This window comes from Pocillopora verrucosa, chromosome 1 (assembly GCF_036669915.1).
Source record: "Pocillopora verrucosa isolate sample1 chromosome 1, ASM3666991v2, whole genome shotgun sequence".
NCBI lineage: Eukaryota > Metazoa > Cnidaria > Anthozoa > Scleractinia > Pocilloporidae > Pocillopora > Pocillopora verrucosa.
The window spans coordinates 34513203-34531104 of NC_089312.1; the positions used below are offsets into that span (position 1 = coordinate 34513203).

The window sequence follows — 17902 nt, forward strand, 5'->3', positions numbered from 1 at the left end:
CGAGTATAATATTCATATTTCGAAATATCTAGCTATAAATCGGCCATATTTCTTTTCCCAATTCTATTCCTAACAACACATTACGATTCTCATCGGTTCCTTGCGTAACTAAACACCGTGTCACACAACGCGCGACGCTTTCATCAATTAATCTTTTGCGTTTTCGCAAGGCGTGAGCTTGGGACGCCTGTGCTTAAAAGGCTTACAGACAGAGTACAACAAATATGAAAATATGATAAGGACCACATAGCTTTGTTTGAGTGAGAGGTTGTCGACGTGGCTCTCTTTTCCAAAATACTTGCCACTATTTGCCTGCAAATGAAATAAGCGCTACTTAGACAGCTGAAAAGTTCAACATGTTGACAGATATCAGAGGCTTAGATAGGTATGAATATTTCCCGTGGTAAGACGATGAAAAACGCTAACAGAACGTCCTTAATTAAACAAGTGTAGTTAATCATAATTTATTTAGAATATATGCTTAGAATGCTTATCTATGCTTAGTAGCAGCGACCACGTCAAAGTTTCAGAAACCAATATCGCAAAAACCGACATTTATTAGGACATGTAAGAAAAGGAAAGGAGGCAGTTTTTTGTTTTTTTGTTCGCTATTTTTTTTTTCCGATTTATGACTCTGGACTCTGTCAAACGGTGAAATACAGAAACACCAACCAATGGAAAAATGAATGTGAATATGAAATAATTTATTGGAAGAAACACTGCTGGTCTTTGTTGTTTGAGATCATCCAACGCGCAAAGCGCTTTCCCACGCACCAATCGCTCGTCAGCGTGCATGCACATCTTCCTGTTTTTTACTCTTATCCACTAGATACCAATTTGTAAATAAGATAACAGTAGCATTCTATAGTTTGCTGACAAACAGGCCTTGCAAACAATCTTCGATCTTGTCAAACTTTAGGCGACTCACATGGAAATAGTCGCTCTAACCTTCATTTTCCTCATGTGACATCTGCTGAGTTGTATTTTATTACCAATAAAAATGTCGCTTCATATGATCATGTTTATTTTTAACTCACAGATGCACGCACAGTTCCCTTGTGGAGCCGCTATCATTAGTTTAACTGCCTTCTAATACGTGGTATGTAAACGAGTCAACAGCTACCCAAAGGTAAGTTTATGAAGTTTATGAACAAAAGAGTTGTTAAATTACTACTTTTTTTCATCTTCTTTGAAAAAAAAAAAGATTAAACAAAATTGTTTAATATAATACGAGTTACGACTTTTAAAGATGCAGAATTGAACCGATGTTTTGAGACTACTAGTGAGATCGTATTCCGTGAAATTCTAGTGGATGAGTACTGGTCGCATTGTTTTTCTAGGACATTACATACAGAAGTCTTAAATGCTCTCTAGCATTTATTCGTAATCGTTACCATAATTTACCATGATCAGTCTCAAATACGGCAAACATTTGAATCAGTCCATGTAAATGAACCTTTATTACGAGTCATCATACGGCAAAACACTTTAATTCAAATTTTAAGTCCTAAGTTAAACGACTCTAGTTTTGAGGTGAAGTTTCTCCAGTCGTACACAGCAAGATCAATCTCAGTAAAGGGTAATTTACCCGCTGTATTGCAATCTTAAATAAACTGCGTCTGCTTTTTTCTCCAAAAGATTATCATTAGCATAGTATTCATCATTTGCCTGAGATGAATCATTCTCTAGTCTAACGACTGACTATGAACGTGACATGGTTTTATTTTTTCATGACAATTTGTCACTGTCGCGCATCAGTCATTTCAAATAAGTCGTCTGGAGTGTATCGTGTTTACCCACTAAATTCGAAATTTCAATTTTGTCCCCAGCATTCTCATGCTGAAAAATGAAAAATGTATTTTTAAAATGGAAATTGTGATAAGCTTATGGCTTATTTCCAAGAGACAAATGCCTTACCTCGCTAACGATTAACGTTTCGGACATTATTCCTTCAATATGAAAAAAATTATTATTTCAACTTCCACCATATTTTCATTACTACGGTGGCCAAACGTATGCATCCGTATGATGGAGAAAAAATTGGAGAGGTCAACTTTTGGCCTCTACGAATAACAAACTAATACCAATGTGAAATTTACCACAGTCGTCATAATATTCCATTTTAAAAACGAAACTCAGATGGAGTGGAAAAACTGGCAGTGAATCCTAGTACAGTTTGGACAGGCTATTTTATTACGTTCTTTTAATCTGAATTTTTTTAAAATTAAGTGTAATCCTTAAAGTTTCAATGACTGTATGTTCTCGCGCTTAACAGACTTCCTTGCGGCCTTCGTTTGCTCTTAGCCTTAAAAAAAGTGACGTTCCTTTCGTAAATCTCCAGTACAATGTGAGCTAATTGTATTATATGGGTTCAGAATGTATTCCCCTCCAATTTATATAAGAGCGCTGAATCATCACGAGCTGCCTTAAATGCTGCATAAATTTCCTTAAGATGTCAGAGAAAGCAGGTGACAAATACATGTCGTCACTCTTTGATCTTAGAAGATTTCGAAATTTGCATGATGAATAACATTTAGATCGAAGTTTCGGGTGAATTATGTCACGATTAAATCATTCCTGCGTTTATCTGAAATTGAAAACTTGCCAGAAAAATTTGATTTATACCGGAAAGCAGAAGCTGGGAAGCTCGGATCAAACTGTTGTCCCTGATAATGAATGACGTTTTGACAAACGCAACAGACGTTTTTCTCTAAAAGGAGTCTCCGCTAGTCAGATCAAATAAGATCATCCACTCGCATAAATTGAGTCTAGCGGTACTTGTATAGACCTCAAGATTTGGCGACTTCGGTTTTTGTGCAAAAGCTATCAAAATAACCGAATTATGTATCAGGAAACGTCAACATTAACGTATAAAATCTAATCATTTTACGCTTGTAAAATCATTAGAACTTACATCTTGTGTGTTCGTTGTGGTTTCCGGCGCTGTCTGCCGTTTTATGCTTGTTTTGCCATAGCCGCTATTCCTGTTGTAATCTGACGTGTAAAATGTTCAAATTTCGAAATATTTGTCGATGTAAATCGACCATATTCCGTTCCCCGTACTATTCCTTACAACGTGTTCAAATTCTCAACGGTTCCTCTCCTAACTTAACACCGAGTCACACAACGCACGACGCTTTCATAAATTAATCGTTTGCTTTTTCACGAAAAGTGAGCTTGGAACGCCTGTGCTGGACCTGCAAATGATAAAACTTGAAGAAATTTCATCATCGGGAGGGTATATCGTGTCCTTCCGCAGGCCACTTACCTTATTCAAATTTATAGCGGTCTTTCTACCCTAAAAGCAGATTCACCCACAGGCGGCCCAAGCTCCAGCTGTGAGATGATCATCTTGCGCAATAACAGTCATGGCGGAATTATAAGAGTTTGTATGGGAATATTTACGGCCGCCCTAAGGAATAAAATAATACGTCAAATTCTCAAAAAAAACACCTCACCTTACTTCTACAGCGTAACGCTTGTTATCTGACCGCTTACTTTGATGAAAAGGACGCATTTTAGCGAGTTGTCCATTTCGACGTTTTCAACGTTCATAAGAAAAGCCCAAGGCTGAATACTCCATTTCCGAGCGCCTGATCCGAGAAGCGAAAAATCCAAGCTCAGAATGACCGGGCGACCACAAAGCCAACGCAGAATCCAAGCAAATATACTGCAGTTTCATTTCAATTCACTAAAAACTCAATCTTCCCCGCGCAACCGAAATTAAGCCGCAGTTTGCTTCAAAAATTTCCAGTTTAGAGGTTTCTAACAGGCCGCGGCCACATCAACCTTGACACACGACCGTTGAAAACCAGCTTGGTAACCCTACCGGGGACCATACCGTCAGTTATCGTCAATAAATTGTTTTAAAACCACGGGTCCCCTCAAAAATCGATCAAGAGGCTATTGATTCGATCGGCCAATCGAATTCGCCTCCGGAAATGTTTACAAATTCAAAATAATTTACAGGCATAGTTGCAAACCGCACAGCTGATCTCGTAAATCTCGATAATTTCCTTTCAATTTCAAAAGGAAGAAATGTCGTCGGTAAAAAAAGGTCTATTCCACGGTTGCAGCAAGGACGTAATCCATTCGAACTCGTATCTTCAATGGAAATCGTGGTAAGTATTGTTGCTGGATATCCATGCGGACGAAACGAAATAACGGTTGTCTTGTTGGCAAAATTAAACTAAGTATGTCCAGATAGAACTAAATTGAATACTGGAATAAATCCTTCCAAGGTTTTCCTCTGACTCCGAAAATAATCACAGATTTCTAAACATTTCCGGAGGCGAATTCGACTGGTCGATCGAATCAATAGCCTCTTGATCGATTTCTTTTGAGGGGACCCGTGGTATCAAAACAATTTATTGACGATAACTGACGGTATGGTCCCCGGCGAGGCTCAGTTTGAAAAGGAGGTAGGGTTGCCAAGCTGGTTTTCAACGGTCGTGTGTCAAGGTTGATGTGGCCGCGGCCTGTTAGAAACCTCTAAACTGGAAATTTTTGAAGCAAACTGCGGCTTAGTGTCGGTTGCGCGGGGAAGATTGAGTTTTTAGTGAATTGAAATGAAACTAAAGTATATTTGCTTGGATTCTGCGTTGGATTTGTGATCGCCCGGTCATTTTGAGCTTGGATTTTTCGCTTCTCGGCTCAGGCGTTCGGAAATGGAGTGTTCAGCCTTGGGCTTTTCTTATGACCGTTGAAAACCTCGAAATGAACAACTCGCTAAAATGGGCTCTTTTCATCAAAGTAAGCGGTCAGATAACAAATGATACACTGCGGAAGTAAGGTGAGGTATTTTTTTTTTGAGAATTTGACGTATTTTGTTTATTCCTGAGGGCGGTCGTAAATATGCCCATACAAACTCTTATAATTCCGCCATGACTGTTATTGCGCAAGATGATCATGTCACAGCTGGAGCTTGGGCCGCTTATGATTCACCCTGATCAACCCGCATGGCACAAAGTTCCTCACAAGCCGAATAATTCTGTATTCTTATGATACGTTCTGTTGGAATTTCTTTTTAACTTAGTGCGGAAGGTCATTATCAACATGGACAATTAACTTAAGTGCACGATGCATGTTACAACGTAACACCTTCAAGATTAGCTGAATTGAACTCAAGTTTTCAGCTTGGATTTTGTTTGTCACTGTTGACGATTGTACCCGCGAATTGAAGGTCCCTGCAAATGAATTGCTGGGTTATGAAAAGACGCAGATCTTGTTTTGAGATAAAAAGCTGCTGAAACGAACCGATAAAAATAACGTAAGGAAATGATTTTTGGGAGGAAGACGTTCCGATATTACCTTTGGGCTATAGTTTTGTGTAAAAAAAGCAAAATTGTTAACTTATATTATTCTTTTTTTCTTCTCCTTCTTAACTACTGGAGCGCATGAATTTAGGTCATACTTATTTTCAGTTTAAAATAATCCAGCCTGCAGGTCACTTGAAACATCAAACTACCAAATTGTCAGCGTTTCATGATGATGAATAACTTTTGGCTTCGAGAAGCGTCAACGTGTTTAGTACTGTTAACTCTTACCGGCGCTTTATGGAAACTTCCATTCGTCAGAGGCGAAACATGCAATTCCAATATTAAAGGTAAGTAATTTTAAGTACTTTTAAACGTTCTGGTTAAAGACCATGTAAATATGAGTAGATATTTCTTGTATGTATTTATGTACATATTTATGTATTCGTGTAGTTATTTATGTATGAATGTGTGTATGTATGTAGAAATCTATCTATTTTATCTAACTATCTATTTAGGTGTTTATACATTAAATCCCCTGAAGAGTGATCTAATCACGAAACAGGCTTGTCGAGATAAAGCGTAGTCCCTTTGTTTTTTCCATAACCTTTGTAACGGAAAAAGAAAATTTGTTTATATTTCATATATCTCCTCGCAATGCAACATTTTTCAGAACGGCTGTATATATAAATAGGGATAATCGGTTTAATTTTATCGCCCTCGCAGAGAAACCCCTGGTCACCATATCTTCAAGTCCAGATAACAACAGTTTCCCCATTGGTGCCTCCATAATCCTGACTTGCAAAGCGGAGCCAAGAGCGGAAGATAATTCACAAATAAGTAGATGGGTCAAGTACATCCGGTGGTACGGTCCACAGAGTAATGAAGTTGAAGCTCAGTGCCAGCAACCTGATAAAAAAACGCGTAAAAAAGAATACCGCTGCCAATTAGTGCTTAAAAATCTGACAGTTGACAAATTTGGCAACTACACTTGCCAATCAGGCAATGATTACGCAAAGCACTGCACAAGGAAATCATTTAATATAAGGATCCAAGGTAAGCAAATCAGGCTTAGCATGCCCCTAATGGAAGGTAGACATACTACGTTCTGTTATGTAAAGGTGGGTGCCGTGCATTCAGTTTTGTTGCGATTGAAATAATTAGAATCTAAAAAAAACCTTTGAGGTGGGCAGATAAGCAAGTCCAAAACATAGTAGGTATAGCTTATCGGTGAAGGAAAGTTCCGCAGAGTTCATTTTTTCGGCGGTTGGCTAACAGGGCACGAAAAGCGACAATCAAAAAAGAAATTCTACAAGTAGAAAACGAATAACTTAACTGCTTTTGTAATAAGTGACAAAAAGTGGGTTTACTGCAAAACGAAAAATTTAAACAGGAGCATTCACTGCTCTCATGCACATTTTACTACATGATATGAGCAGGTGATTCTCACCGATGCGATTCTAGATCTGTAAACCATAAATAAACTAATGAATGCATTTTATCAGTGATGCTTTGTGATAAGAAAAAAAATAAACTTATAGTAATAAAAGGGAAAAAAATGCAGACGTACCTACTCCGGTAAGGGACACTATGCCTTAAAATGTTCTCTCCGAACACAAGAATATGACCATAAAGGGGTGGTCAGCAAAGTCTAGATAAAGTCTAGATGCAACTGATATTCCTGTATTGTAAATACAGGAATATGCAAAACCAGATTATCTCAGTGATAACAGGGAATATTTATTGCAATGTACTTTTTTCTCAGGTGCTGCGCTTAAGTTAATAGGAGTTCCTCGGAACCAAAGTGCTGATATAGGGGCCAATGTAACTTTCAACTGCACCGCCTCAGGTTTCCCTAAACCAACCATATCATGGATCAAGAACAATAATTCATCTGCCTTACAGTCCAACCTGAGGGTAAAATTCATTAACAGTACTATGGACGATAAAAGCATTCAAAGCCAGCTGCTGTTAATTATTGGAGTGAAGATGGAAGATTTTGGAAAATATCAATGTAAGGCAGAAAGCGTCGTTGGAAAAAATTTGTCATTGCCAGGGTTCTTAACACGGAAAGGTTCAGGTGAGACATGCACATGCGCAGTGGTGAATTTATTTCAGCGGATTCCTACACTTTGTCTGACTACTTGTTAAAAATAATTTCCTTAACATTAAGCATTCTTCAAATAAGTTATTTCAGATGCCAAACAAGCTGGCACCGACATCACAAAGAACGCCCGTAAATAAAACAGCTTACAGCGTCAGTTGCATTCAGATAAAAGCTTCAATGTTAATTTTCGGAGGACCAATAATTTAAAAAGGAGCATTCACGGTACTCATGCATATTTTACTTCTTGATATGAGCAACTGATTCTCAGCCAAAAGATGCGATTGTAGATCTGTAGACCAAAAATAAGCTAATTATGCATTTTATGACGCTTTGTGATAAGAAAAAAATAAACTTATAGTAATAAATGGAAAAATAAATGCGGACGCACCTACTCCGGTAAGGGACACTTTGGCTTAAAATGGTTCTCTCTGAACACAAGAGTATGACCATAAAGGGGTGATAAGCAAAGTCTAGATGCAACTGATATTCCTGTATTGTAAATACAAAAAAATGCAAAACCAGATTATCTTAGTGATAACAGGGGATATTTATTGCATTGTACTTTTTTCTCAGGTGTTGCGCTTAAGTTAATAGGAGTTCCTCGGAACCAAAGTGCTGATATAGGGGCCAATGTAACTTTCAATTGCACCGCCTCAGGTTTTCCTAAACCAACCATATCATGGATCAAGAACAATGATTCATCTGCCTTACAATCCAACCTGAGGGTAAAATTCATTAACAGTCCTATGGACGATAAAAGCATTCAAAGCCAGCTGCTGTTAATTATTGGAGTGAAGATGGAAGATTTTGGAAAATATCAATGTAAGGCAGAAAGCGTCGTTGGAAAAAATTTGTCATTGCCAGGGTTCTTAACACAGAAAGGTTCAGGTGAGACATGTACATACGCAATGGTGAATTGATTTCAGCTGGTTCCTGCACTTTGTCTGACTTCTTGTTAAAAATAATTTCCTTAACATTAAGTATTCTTCAAATAAGTTATTTCGGATGCCAAACAAGCTGGCACCGACATCACAAAGAACGCCCGTAAATAAAACAGCTTACAGAGTCAGATGCATTCACTCAAAAGCTTCAACGTTATTTTTCAGATGGCCAAATACCTGAGATTGTTAAGGGTCCAAAGAACCAAAGTGTCTCCATCGGTTCCGATGCCATTTTCACCTGCACTGCTAATGGTCTTCCAAGGCCAAGCATCCATTGGATGAAGGACGATGCCTCACATGCTGTACAATCTAACACCAGAGCAAAAGTTATTCAAAACAACCGAACTATTCGCAGCCAGCTGTTGATTACAGGGGTAGAGATGGAAGATTATGGAAAATATCGCTGCATTGCAAATAATAGCATTGGAAAAAGTCAATCAGAAGTAGCTGTATTGAAGAGAGGTTAGATATATATATATATGAATTTAGTTAGGGAAAAACACAATTATGCGTTATCCCGACAAGCCTGTTTCGTGATATATATATATATATATATATATATATATATATATATATATATATACATATATAAATGTGGAGTAGAGTCTACCTTGGTATGAAGTGCTCAATGCTGTGGTAGCAGAGCTGGATATATATAAGTGAAAGAATCAAAGAGGACGCATCGATTTTCTGTTACTCTGAGTTTCGCGCATAAGCGCTCGTCAGACAGAAAGTTCTCTCTGACGAGCGCTTCTGCGCGAAACTCAGAGTACGCGAGAATCGATGCGTCCTCTTTGATTTTTTCACTTATATATATATATATATATATATATATATATATATATATATAGATGGAAAATGTGGGGGTAGAGTCTACCTTGGCATAAAGTGCTCAATGCTGCGGTAGCAGAGCTAAGTATACATTAGTTAAAGAATTAAAGAGGACGCATTGATTCTTCTGTGACTCTGAGTTTCGCGCCTAAGCGCTCGAAAGTTCTGTCTGACGAGCGCTTAGGCGCGAAACTCAGAGTTACAGAAGAATCGATGCGTCCTCTTTAATTCTTTAACTTATGTCTATATAGAAGGAAATAGAAAAATAAGGACCAAAATCACGAATGCTGGGATTGAAAATTCCTTTCCTTCTTTAATGTTATTTTCTATTCTCCTTCATCCTCTTCCTCTTCATGCTTTTATTTCTAGTCATTATTATCATTATCATGATTATCATCATTGAAAGATAATGTTATTCAGTGATAGACTATGCCGTTCAACTAAGGCCTTGCTCGGTAGAGCTTCCGAAGTTCAAATTGCATTAGAATGTTATAGATTTGACACCTATTGAACTTTTAGAACAATTTTTACTTGCTCTAACTTCCATCTAAAAAGGGATTCTGGAAAAAAAATCATGTATCGCAGCAATTTTATTTCGTGCCGACACTTATTTATAAAATTCAATCCCTGTGTTAATTATCAGAATGATTATCAGATTATCAGAATGATTATCTTCCATCAGATCGCAAAAATGAAGAAGAAGCCTCAACTTCTCAGATGACAACAATTGCTGTATTATGTGCTTCGGTAGCTGCTTTTATTTGTTTAATCACTGTGCTTGTGTGGCATCGGCTTAGAAATGGTGGTGAACAGGTAAATAATAGGCGACTTCGTTAATACTGGTGGTCATATGATTTCTGTTGGAACTAGGGTCAGCTACGTTTTTGCACCTCGGGAATATGGATCTGCGGTCGTTATCACATTCTCACAAAGTGCAATTGATCTTTCTGCTCTATCTTGAAAGGGAAAAGGGTTTTCTTAGACTATGCGAAGCGTCTCTTGATTCTCGTCGCATCTCGCCCTAAAATAACATAGAGCGTTAGTGTCACCCATTGGACCGTCCGGCATAAGCGAAGTTGTGTAAGGAATAATTTAGTCATTTGACTTTTGAATGTGTCCATTTCCTTCTTAAATAAAAAGTTTATGGTTTTGTTTGGTCAAACGCACACAATGTCGAGGCTACGGAAAAAACCCATTTCTGTCTCTAATTCTACTCTCCCAAATTCTTCTTTTCTCCACTTTGGATCAATAAATATCTTCTGTAGCAGTATGCTTCTATTTGAATTTAATGTAAGGCTTAGCTTGTGCGGCTCAATTTTTGGGACTAATGAAGCAATACAATCAAAGTAGAAAGCTATATTTTCCTGCCTAGATACCTTCAAATGATTATCGTGATAAAAGAAGATAACGTAAGGCTTTAGCGGGAAATTTATGCTTCCCTTTCAAACAAGCGCTAATCAAATAGCAACAAGGTTGATGATTCAGGGTACGAGAGGTTTCAGTTCAACTCACTCAAATGCCGCATCATGAAGGAAACTCAAACAAAGTATGACGATGATTAAAACTGAATACGCTTCTTGTACAGGCTAAGGTGCAAATGCCCCTGTTGTATACAGTCGAAGGTGGATTAGGCGACAGAGAGCCTCCAGACGGAAGCAGGCAGCCTGATTTGATGCAAGACATGAACGAGAGAGGCGAGGAGAGATCAGATTGGGGTGAGAAGACTGCAGGTGGTGATAATGTCATCGCTTGTGGAGGCGTTGACTTATGTGTCGACAAACAAGGGGATGGGAGAGAGATCTCTCGTGAAACCGAGGAAGGTTTTGACAACATGGAAAATCTTGAAGTGTTGGACGAAGTACTCGGTGAAGGTGAATTTGGGATCGTCTACAAAGGTCGATATGGAAAAGACGGAAATGTCACTGATGTAGCGGTGAAGAAGATGAAAGGTACAAAAAATGGATTAACAGATACTCCCACCTATAAAATGTCAACTCGTTAGTTCCTTGATGCAGTGGTATATCTCAATATGTTTCTCTATGTGCTCACTCACCACTTCATGTGGTTGCAGCCTAACAAGATCTAAACAGCTGCCCTTGACATCTAATTTAGTGGCTTAACTTTTCATAACCTTCTTTGGATTTTACTTCTGTTTCTTCTGAGCACTTTCTGCAGCCTTAACCAAGACACATTTTCCACGTCATTATCTTGTTACCATAGACACATACAACGAGCTAACTGCGTGAAATCAAGTATTTTAAAAGATCCTCTGTCTTTTCTCTACGTAATTGTAGGCCCTAATGCCATTGCAAAAAAAGCCCTGCTCAATGAGATAAGGACTTTAAAGCATGCTGGAAAACACCCAAATATTGTTACTTTAGTTGGCACACGGATAGAGGGAGGTAAGTCAGTCCTCGACAAAGCAACTTCCTTAGTGATAGGCATGTAGAGTTTGCAATTTACCGGGTTAGGCTAAAGCCGTTTGAAGATCAGTTAAAACAGAAGTAATCTTATTATTTAAGGAAACTACTCCACTAAACACTGGTCAAAAATTTGTTTTTCCTTGATCAGAAACCATTCCGTTAAGGCAAAATGCTAGACAAATCATTTCGAATACTTTATTCTTGGTCCTTTGGATCCAACTTGCTCACCAACCAAGTCTATCTGTATCAACTTTTAATCGTTTGCTGTACTCTCTCCAGGAAATATTCTTGTTGTCACTGAATTGATTCATGGTGACAGCCTGGAAAATCTCTTGAAGGCCAAGAATACGCCAATGGAATGGAACAAATATCATAACGTCTGCTGTAAGCTGAATGATCGGCAACTGGTTACAATTGCATTTCAGATCGCCAAGGGAATGCAACATCTAGAAGAGAGAAAGGTAAGACCGACTAGCTGTGTGTAGAAATGTGAAAATAACAAATAAAGAAAAATAAAGAAATGAATAAACGCGGGCACTATAAAAACATCGAAGGTATTCTATTTCTATATAACCATTTCGAGGAAAAACGACTTTGTGAGGAAATCCGAGCAGGAAGCTACACGAGTTCAACATCCTTATGTAGCATTTTGGTAGAAGCCAGTCATGTCGTCTAATATACAATTAATGTACGTGTCTTCTCGCACAGTTCGTTCATCGCGATCTAGCAGCGCGGAATATTTTAGTCGATGCCAATCTGGTGGCTAAAGTTGGAGACTTTGGATTGGCCAAGGACATATCCGAAGCTGGTATATACACCATAACCTCAAGCGTAAGTGTGCTTTGCAATCAATATCGGAGACTAGAAGAACGCAAACGAACAAACGCTAATGTATTGACGCTTATGTTCTTCCATAACATTAGCGAACATGTCAAATCCATTCCCTCTAGCCGTAGATCTTTATTAATAAACTTCCCCCCTCGTTTGCCGCAAGGCAGTCGACACTTAACAAACAAACCAAAAAAACTAAAGGCAATATATTGCCTTTTGTGACAGCATACCACCCAGGGGTTAAAAAATTTAAAACAAATACTGATGCAAGAATGGAACCTCATCCAAAATCAGCCACTGCTGAAAACAATTTACAAAACGCCTCCGATTATATCATACAAAAGAGGTAAATCGCTCAAAGACATACTCGTCAGAGCGAAGCTTTAATTAACGGCTTTTGCGTCGCAAACGTAAAACCACACAGGGGAGTCTGTGTAGGCCTGTCTATGACCTTTTCAAAGTCCCTTTGCATCTTAAGGGCGGCTGGGAAGCATTCCAAAGCTATTTTGTTGTTTTCAATGAGCTGGGTATCCTGTGACGTGTATACTCAATCATGCAATGGATTCGCGACTTTGATGTTAAAAATGATAATGATAATGATAACAATTATGATAATGATCAAATGATAATAAAAATATTACTACTAACACTAAAACTGATATCGGTAATAACTCTGATACTAATACTGGTAATGATAATGATGATAATAATGGTATTATTGCTGATGATGATAATGATTGTTATAATAAAAGTAACGATAATGGCCAATACAAAAGTTGTTTTCCTGGATTTTATTGCAAGTCAACAATAGCAATGATAACAACAAAAATAAACATCATCATCATCATCATAACAATCTAGAAGAAAATCTTATTATTTAGTTGCGTAATCATGATCATAAGTTTAAATACACAAGTAAATAACGCTCTTTCTCTTACTGAAAGCCTCTTTGGGATGGATTTGTGGGTCATTCTTCAACTATTTTCGAGAGGCATCGCCGTTTCACAAATAGTCGTTCACACGAGCCTTTCTTTTAAACAGGGCAATTTTCCGTGGAGATGGTCGTCGTTAGAATCTCTACGGGATCTAAATTTTACATCCGCGAGTGACGTGTGAGTTCCATTCTTTCGGTAATAATGTAATAAATTTATCTCGTATCGGTTGATACAAATGATATGCAATAAAGTCATCTGTCTGCCGCTGTGCTAGAGTGAAAGCATTACTATGAAGTTAAACAGTGTATTATTTGCTTTTTTTTGAAAAGCTAGTTTAGAATTCTACTTATTCCAGAAGACCTCTGACAACTTAGTTGTGTTTCATTCAAGTTCAGTTCTGCGTTGTTTGTTCATCTGCATGTATCTGTACCCATGATTGTGCTTAATTTCATTTAAGGACGCATCCTTGGCACATAAATGACCTAAACACCCTTTCTTTCCAATCAAGCATCTACAACACCTATTAGTTGTTTAAAAACGACTCCATATGGAAAATAGAAAACGGCAAAAACAACACAAACAAAAACAATCGATACATTGAAAAAGACTACCAAATGCTCGGCTGCGCGCGATCCACCTGACAAGAATATTAAAGCGAACTCTTAAGCTTTGGAAAGATGAATTTGAACCTCAGTTACAATCCTTTCTTATTCTTTGAAGTTATTAAGGCCTTGATGTATATCTGCAGGTGGTCATTTGGTATTGTCTTATGGGAAATCGCCACTTATGGTAAGTGTAGTCTGACGATACGTACGACTTAAAGGGATACCCTAACTACTACTAATCATGTTTTCGTCATGAGCTTCCTATCAGTGTCAGCAAGGCTCCTTATCTTTAGCTTGTTTTTAATACGAAGGTACTTGCGGATACAGTTGTCCTTTAAACCTTGAAACTGCTAGACAAACTTGGACAAGACCAGAGGGCCGCATGGTGTCCAGATAGGGAACGAGTCCTTGCTACACTCTTCTTTCCTTTGCTTATATCATTTGTCACAACTTTTAAACCTTCATTTATTGACTGAACCATATGAAGCCTTTTCAGATCTCTACTTTTTTCATGTATTTACTGATGAAATACTCATTCATTTTGCCTAAAAGCCCCTCTTTAAACTATAATTGGTAAATCATGTCTCCTTTCTGCCAACTAGGTGGTTTGCCATACCCCAACATCACATCACCGTTTGCCTTAGTAAGTCAACTTGCTACCGGATACCGGATGCCTCGTCCTGACCAATGCTCAGAAGAATTGTAAGCATCATAAGTTACATTAAGCTTATAGTGATAGTTGATATGTAGATTTCAAAATAATCGAGCCTCTACTTACGCTGTAAAAATATGATTAGCCATAGTTCCAGCCCATTTTTTTTTAGATGAATAGCTGGTTGCATGTCAAACTAAATGACAATTAACGTGTCAATGATCCTGTTTATAAGGTATAACATTAAGAAGACATCTCTTTGCACTCCTCTATAGGCTTCATGGGGTAAATTAATATGATAAAAGTCTTATTCGCAATAACACTTTTAGCATATAATACAGGATGTTTAATAATGCTTTATTGAATTTTTAGATATGAACTAATGAGTTCTTGCTGGAAAGAAAATCCTTTGATGAGACCAAAATTTTCTAAGATTGCAAGTCAACTGAAGAGTTTTTTGCGAGAAGTCAAGGTAATTAATATGATTGCACCAAAAGGTATCCATCTCTTCCCGTAGTTTCACCTCTCGTGATTATACATATCTGAGCTTATATCTGTCAGCAAGTGTGCCCTTTTTCAGCTAGTCAGTATATCTGCTCGACCTCCCTATCCGTCCATCCATTCATCCATTCATCCGTTCATCTATTCATCCATTCATCCGTTCATCTATTCATCCATTCATCTATTCATTTAACTATCCATTCATCCATCCAGAATCCATCCATTATATTCCATCTTTGCCCTTTCCTGACTTCACTCCCAACTTGATATTAATTCATATTCAACCAATGTTAACAATCCTATTCAATCTTCTTCAAAGTCAAGGGCTTATTCGTTATTCCTCTAATTCCTTGCAGAAAACATACATAAATATCACAGAGGACAGCAACGAAGAAGTTTGATGATGTTTTTTATGTTAAAGCAAACGCCTCGTCTTATTATATTAATAATAAGATGCCGAGTACATGCACTGCAATATCTCAAATAAGTAATGTAGAAACCTTTATAACCAAGCTTCAGAAAGTGCTTCTGTCCCTGGTGTGCCTGCTACGTAAAAAAAAAAAACAAAACTTAGAATTCAGTTCATGGGCCAGTGCAAACTGCAATTAAAATAAAATATACAGTGCATCCTGCTTCACTAAAAAAGCTTAATTGATTTAAAATAATTGGAGTTACGTAATTAGAGTAGCTTTACATTGATTTTGAATTCCTGTAAGCACTGCGCCATGAGCTTTTCTTTGCGCGCGGAAAATCTGAGGCCTCGAGTAAAGCTAGCTGAGGAGACATCTAAACTTTTTTTTTTTTTTGCCTCACCCCTCGCAGATTTTTCATCGGTTCGCTTTGCTTGAGACCTCAGACTTTCCAGCAGACGAATAATCCCATGAGCTTCAGCGTTATTGATGAAGGACAGCTTGCAGGCTGTTTATTATCTGTCAAGATTAATCTGTCTGTGGCCGTCCATTGCATTCCCATTTGGTAATTGCCATCTAAGGTCAAAAGGTAACCCGGGATGGTACTCTCACTTAAAATAAACTGGCATGTTGTATTCCTTCGTTGTATGGAAGGTTCTCTCCCTTCTATTAAATAATTTTTCGGATGTTTGGCTTAAAGAAAAACGCAAAGTAAAACCTCCTTCTATGACCGACTGGTAGACCACGCACGAGTAAATAAATCTTAAATATGTGAACATCGTCTCGTTCTTTCACCTTTTTTGGAATCGTCCCAAAAACCGGACATACTTAATGAGCCTTTTCCCTGATTGCTTAACTGACGTTGTGTATATTGACCGCACATTGTCGTTGCTAGAGACCCTGTTAAATGCGCGCTAATTTGACAAGTGAAAAAGTCGCGTTCCTAACAAGTTTCGAAGGCTCACTAAGAGCTTTGGACTCAAAGGGCAGGTTATTTTGATAAAGTTAAGCCTTTTTTTAAATAGAACCTCGTTCGAAACTATTTTCAACTTAGCTGAACCTTTTATGCGCACAGCTATTTTTGTGAAAAGAGTCAAGAAGGCCGAAAGCTAACAGTGGAAGGACACCCATTTAATTAAATCAATCGTCCTGTAGAGAATATCTAAGACTTACTGCTTGTGTAAAACCATGGTTTGGTTTCGACCTTCTTTAGATAACCGGCCCAAGTGTCTCTCCACGTTTTCGACGGAATAGAGATCATTTTGATAAGAAAATATCACGGTATTGACCTGAAAGGTAGTTTGAAAACGAGAATAGATCTCATCTTTAAAACCGTCTTCTGTGCTGGGCTTTACTGAAGTATGGACAGCCATGTTACGGGTGCATATTGCACTAACCACTATCGACTAAGCTGTTTATCGTGGCGCGTTCTAAAACCAGTTAGATTGTAACACCGGAACTCCAGAATATGCCAGAATACCGCAATACACTTAAAAAAAAAACAACAATGGTTAAGGCGGTGTACTGTGTACTTGGTTTAGTACATGCCGTTTATCAAAGCAGGTAATTTAGTGTTAACAACTGAGTTGAAAACGTAAATTGGCCACCGTTAAGAGTAAGAAGCTGGCGTTTCGAGCGTTAGCCCTTCGTCAGAGGGATTAACACTAAATTACCTGCTATACTCTCCCACCGACGCAGCACCACGTTTTCGTTAGAAACTTACCCCCTTTATTCGTTTATCAAAGCACTTTTTGAGACTCCGCACAAGATTACTTTGTAGGTCGCTGAGGTTTCTTTATGGAGGCGTTGACAAGGATTCTTTCTTCACCACAGTGCTTGCCAAAATTTGCTTACAAATTAAAATAATTTTGATGCGCAGGACCAAAAAAAGTTTTGGTTGAAGACTCCAAGGCTCATCATGAAACCCTGAAAACTGCTTCGTTTGCCTCGAAAACCGACATGGAATGAATAATGAAACTGTAAACATCAGGAACACCGGAACACGCTGAAACAGGCCGGAATACGCTGGAACACGCTGCAACACAGAAACACCGGAACACCAAAACACCGGAACACCTGAACAAGCTGGAACACCGCGAAGTATTTAAATAATAATAACAATATAAAATAATAATAAAAATAATAATAACAATAATTATAATTATATTCATGTCGTTTATTAATCCAACGGGTTTTTTCGATAATCCGAGGCCTAGGGTATCTAACAGAAGCCGGACTGTTTCGGCTTTTTTTAATCAGTTCGACGCTGTCTCATGCTGACTGACACAAAAGGCCTCGATTTAACGCGAGAGCCTTGAATCTCGCTGGCTCGTGGATGCTGTGGAATAGACGTGGGTAAACTGCACCCGCTCAATCGAACGAAAACCACCGATGAATTCAAAGTTTCAGTC

General features: G+C 38.1%; 1 protein-coding gene and 1 long non-coding RNA gene across 3 annotated transcripts; one reads left to right on the forward strand and one right to left on the reverse strand.

Moving 5' to 3' along the window:
- The first annotated feature begins 262 nt into the window (after nucleotides 1–262).
- LOC131784756 (fibroblast growth factor receptor 4) lies at nucleotides 263–16293 on the forward strand. The gene is made up of 17 exons (XM_066163269.1): nucleotides 263–385; nucleotides 1040–1129; nucleotides 5439–5605; nucleotides 5982–6311; nucleotides 7021–7335; nucleotides 7936–8250; nucleotides 8469–8765; nucleotides 9817–9947; nucleotides 10720–11083; nucleotides 11429–11536; nucleotides 11837–12018; nucleotides 12266–12388; nucleotides 13430–13500; nucleotides 14072–14112; nucleotides 14531–14630; nucleotides 14953–15052; nucleotides 15438–16293. The coding sequence occupies exons 3-17, from the start codon at nucleotides 5485–5487 to the stop codon at nucleotides 15480–15482; spliced, it is 2643 nt and encodes an 880-aa protein (XP_066019366.1). The 5' UTR covers nucleotides 263–385; nucleotides 1040–1129; nucleotides 5439–5484; the 3' UTR covers nucleotides 15483–16293.
- On the reverse strand, nucleotides 11617–17534 carry LOC136279460 (uncharacterized). 2 transcript variants are annotated; one of them, XR_010716892.1, is made up of 4 exons: nucleotides 17215–17534; nucleotides 16665–16780; nucleotides 15582–15627; nucleotides 11617–12003 (listed from the first exon to the last, which is right to left on the reverse strand). It is a non-coding gene; the product is annotated as an uncharacterized lncRNA (long non-coding RNA). The 2 variants fall into 2 exon arrangements; XR_010716891.1 differs by lacking the exon at nucleotides 11617–12003 and having other exon boundaries at nucleotides 15492–15627.
- Nucleotides 17535–17902: the final 368 nt, after the last annotated feature.

Bases quoted from the DNA above. Each gene is read 5' to 3' on its own strand.
- LOC131784756 (XM_066163269.1), top strand. From the start codon at position 5,485: ATGATGATGAATAACTTTTGGCTTCGAGAAGCGTCAACGTGTTTAGTA. The intron at 5,606-5,981 runs GTAAGTAATTTT...TCGCCCTCGCAG, and splicing joins ATGCAATTCCAATATTAAAG to AGAAACCCCTGGTCACCATA. The intron at 13,501-14,071 runs GTGAGTTCCATT...GTATATCTGCAG, and splicing joins TTTACATCCGCGAGTGACGT to GTGGTCATTTGGTATTGTCT.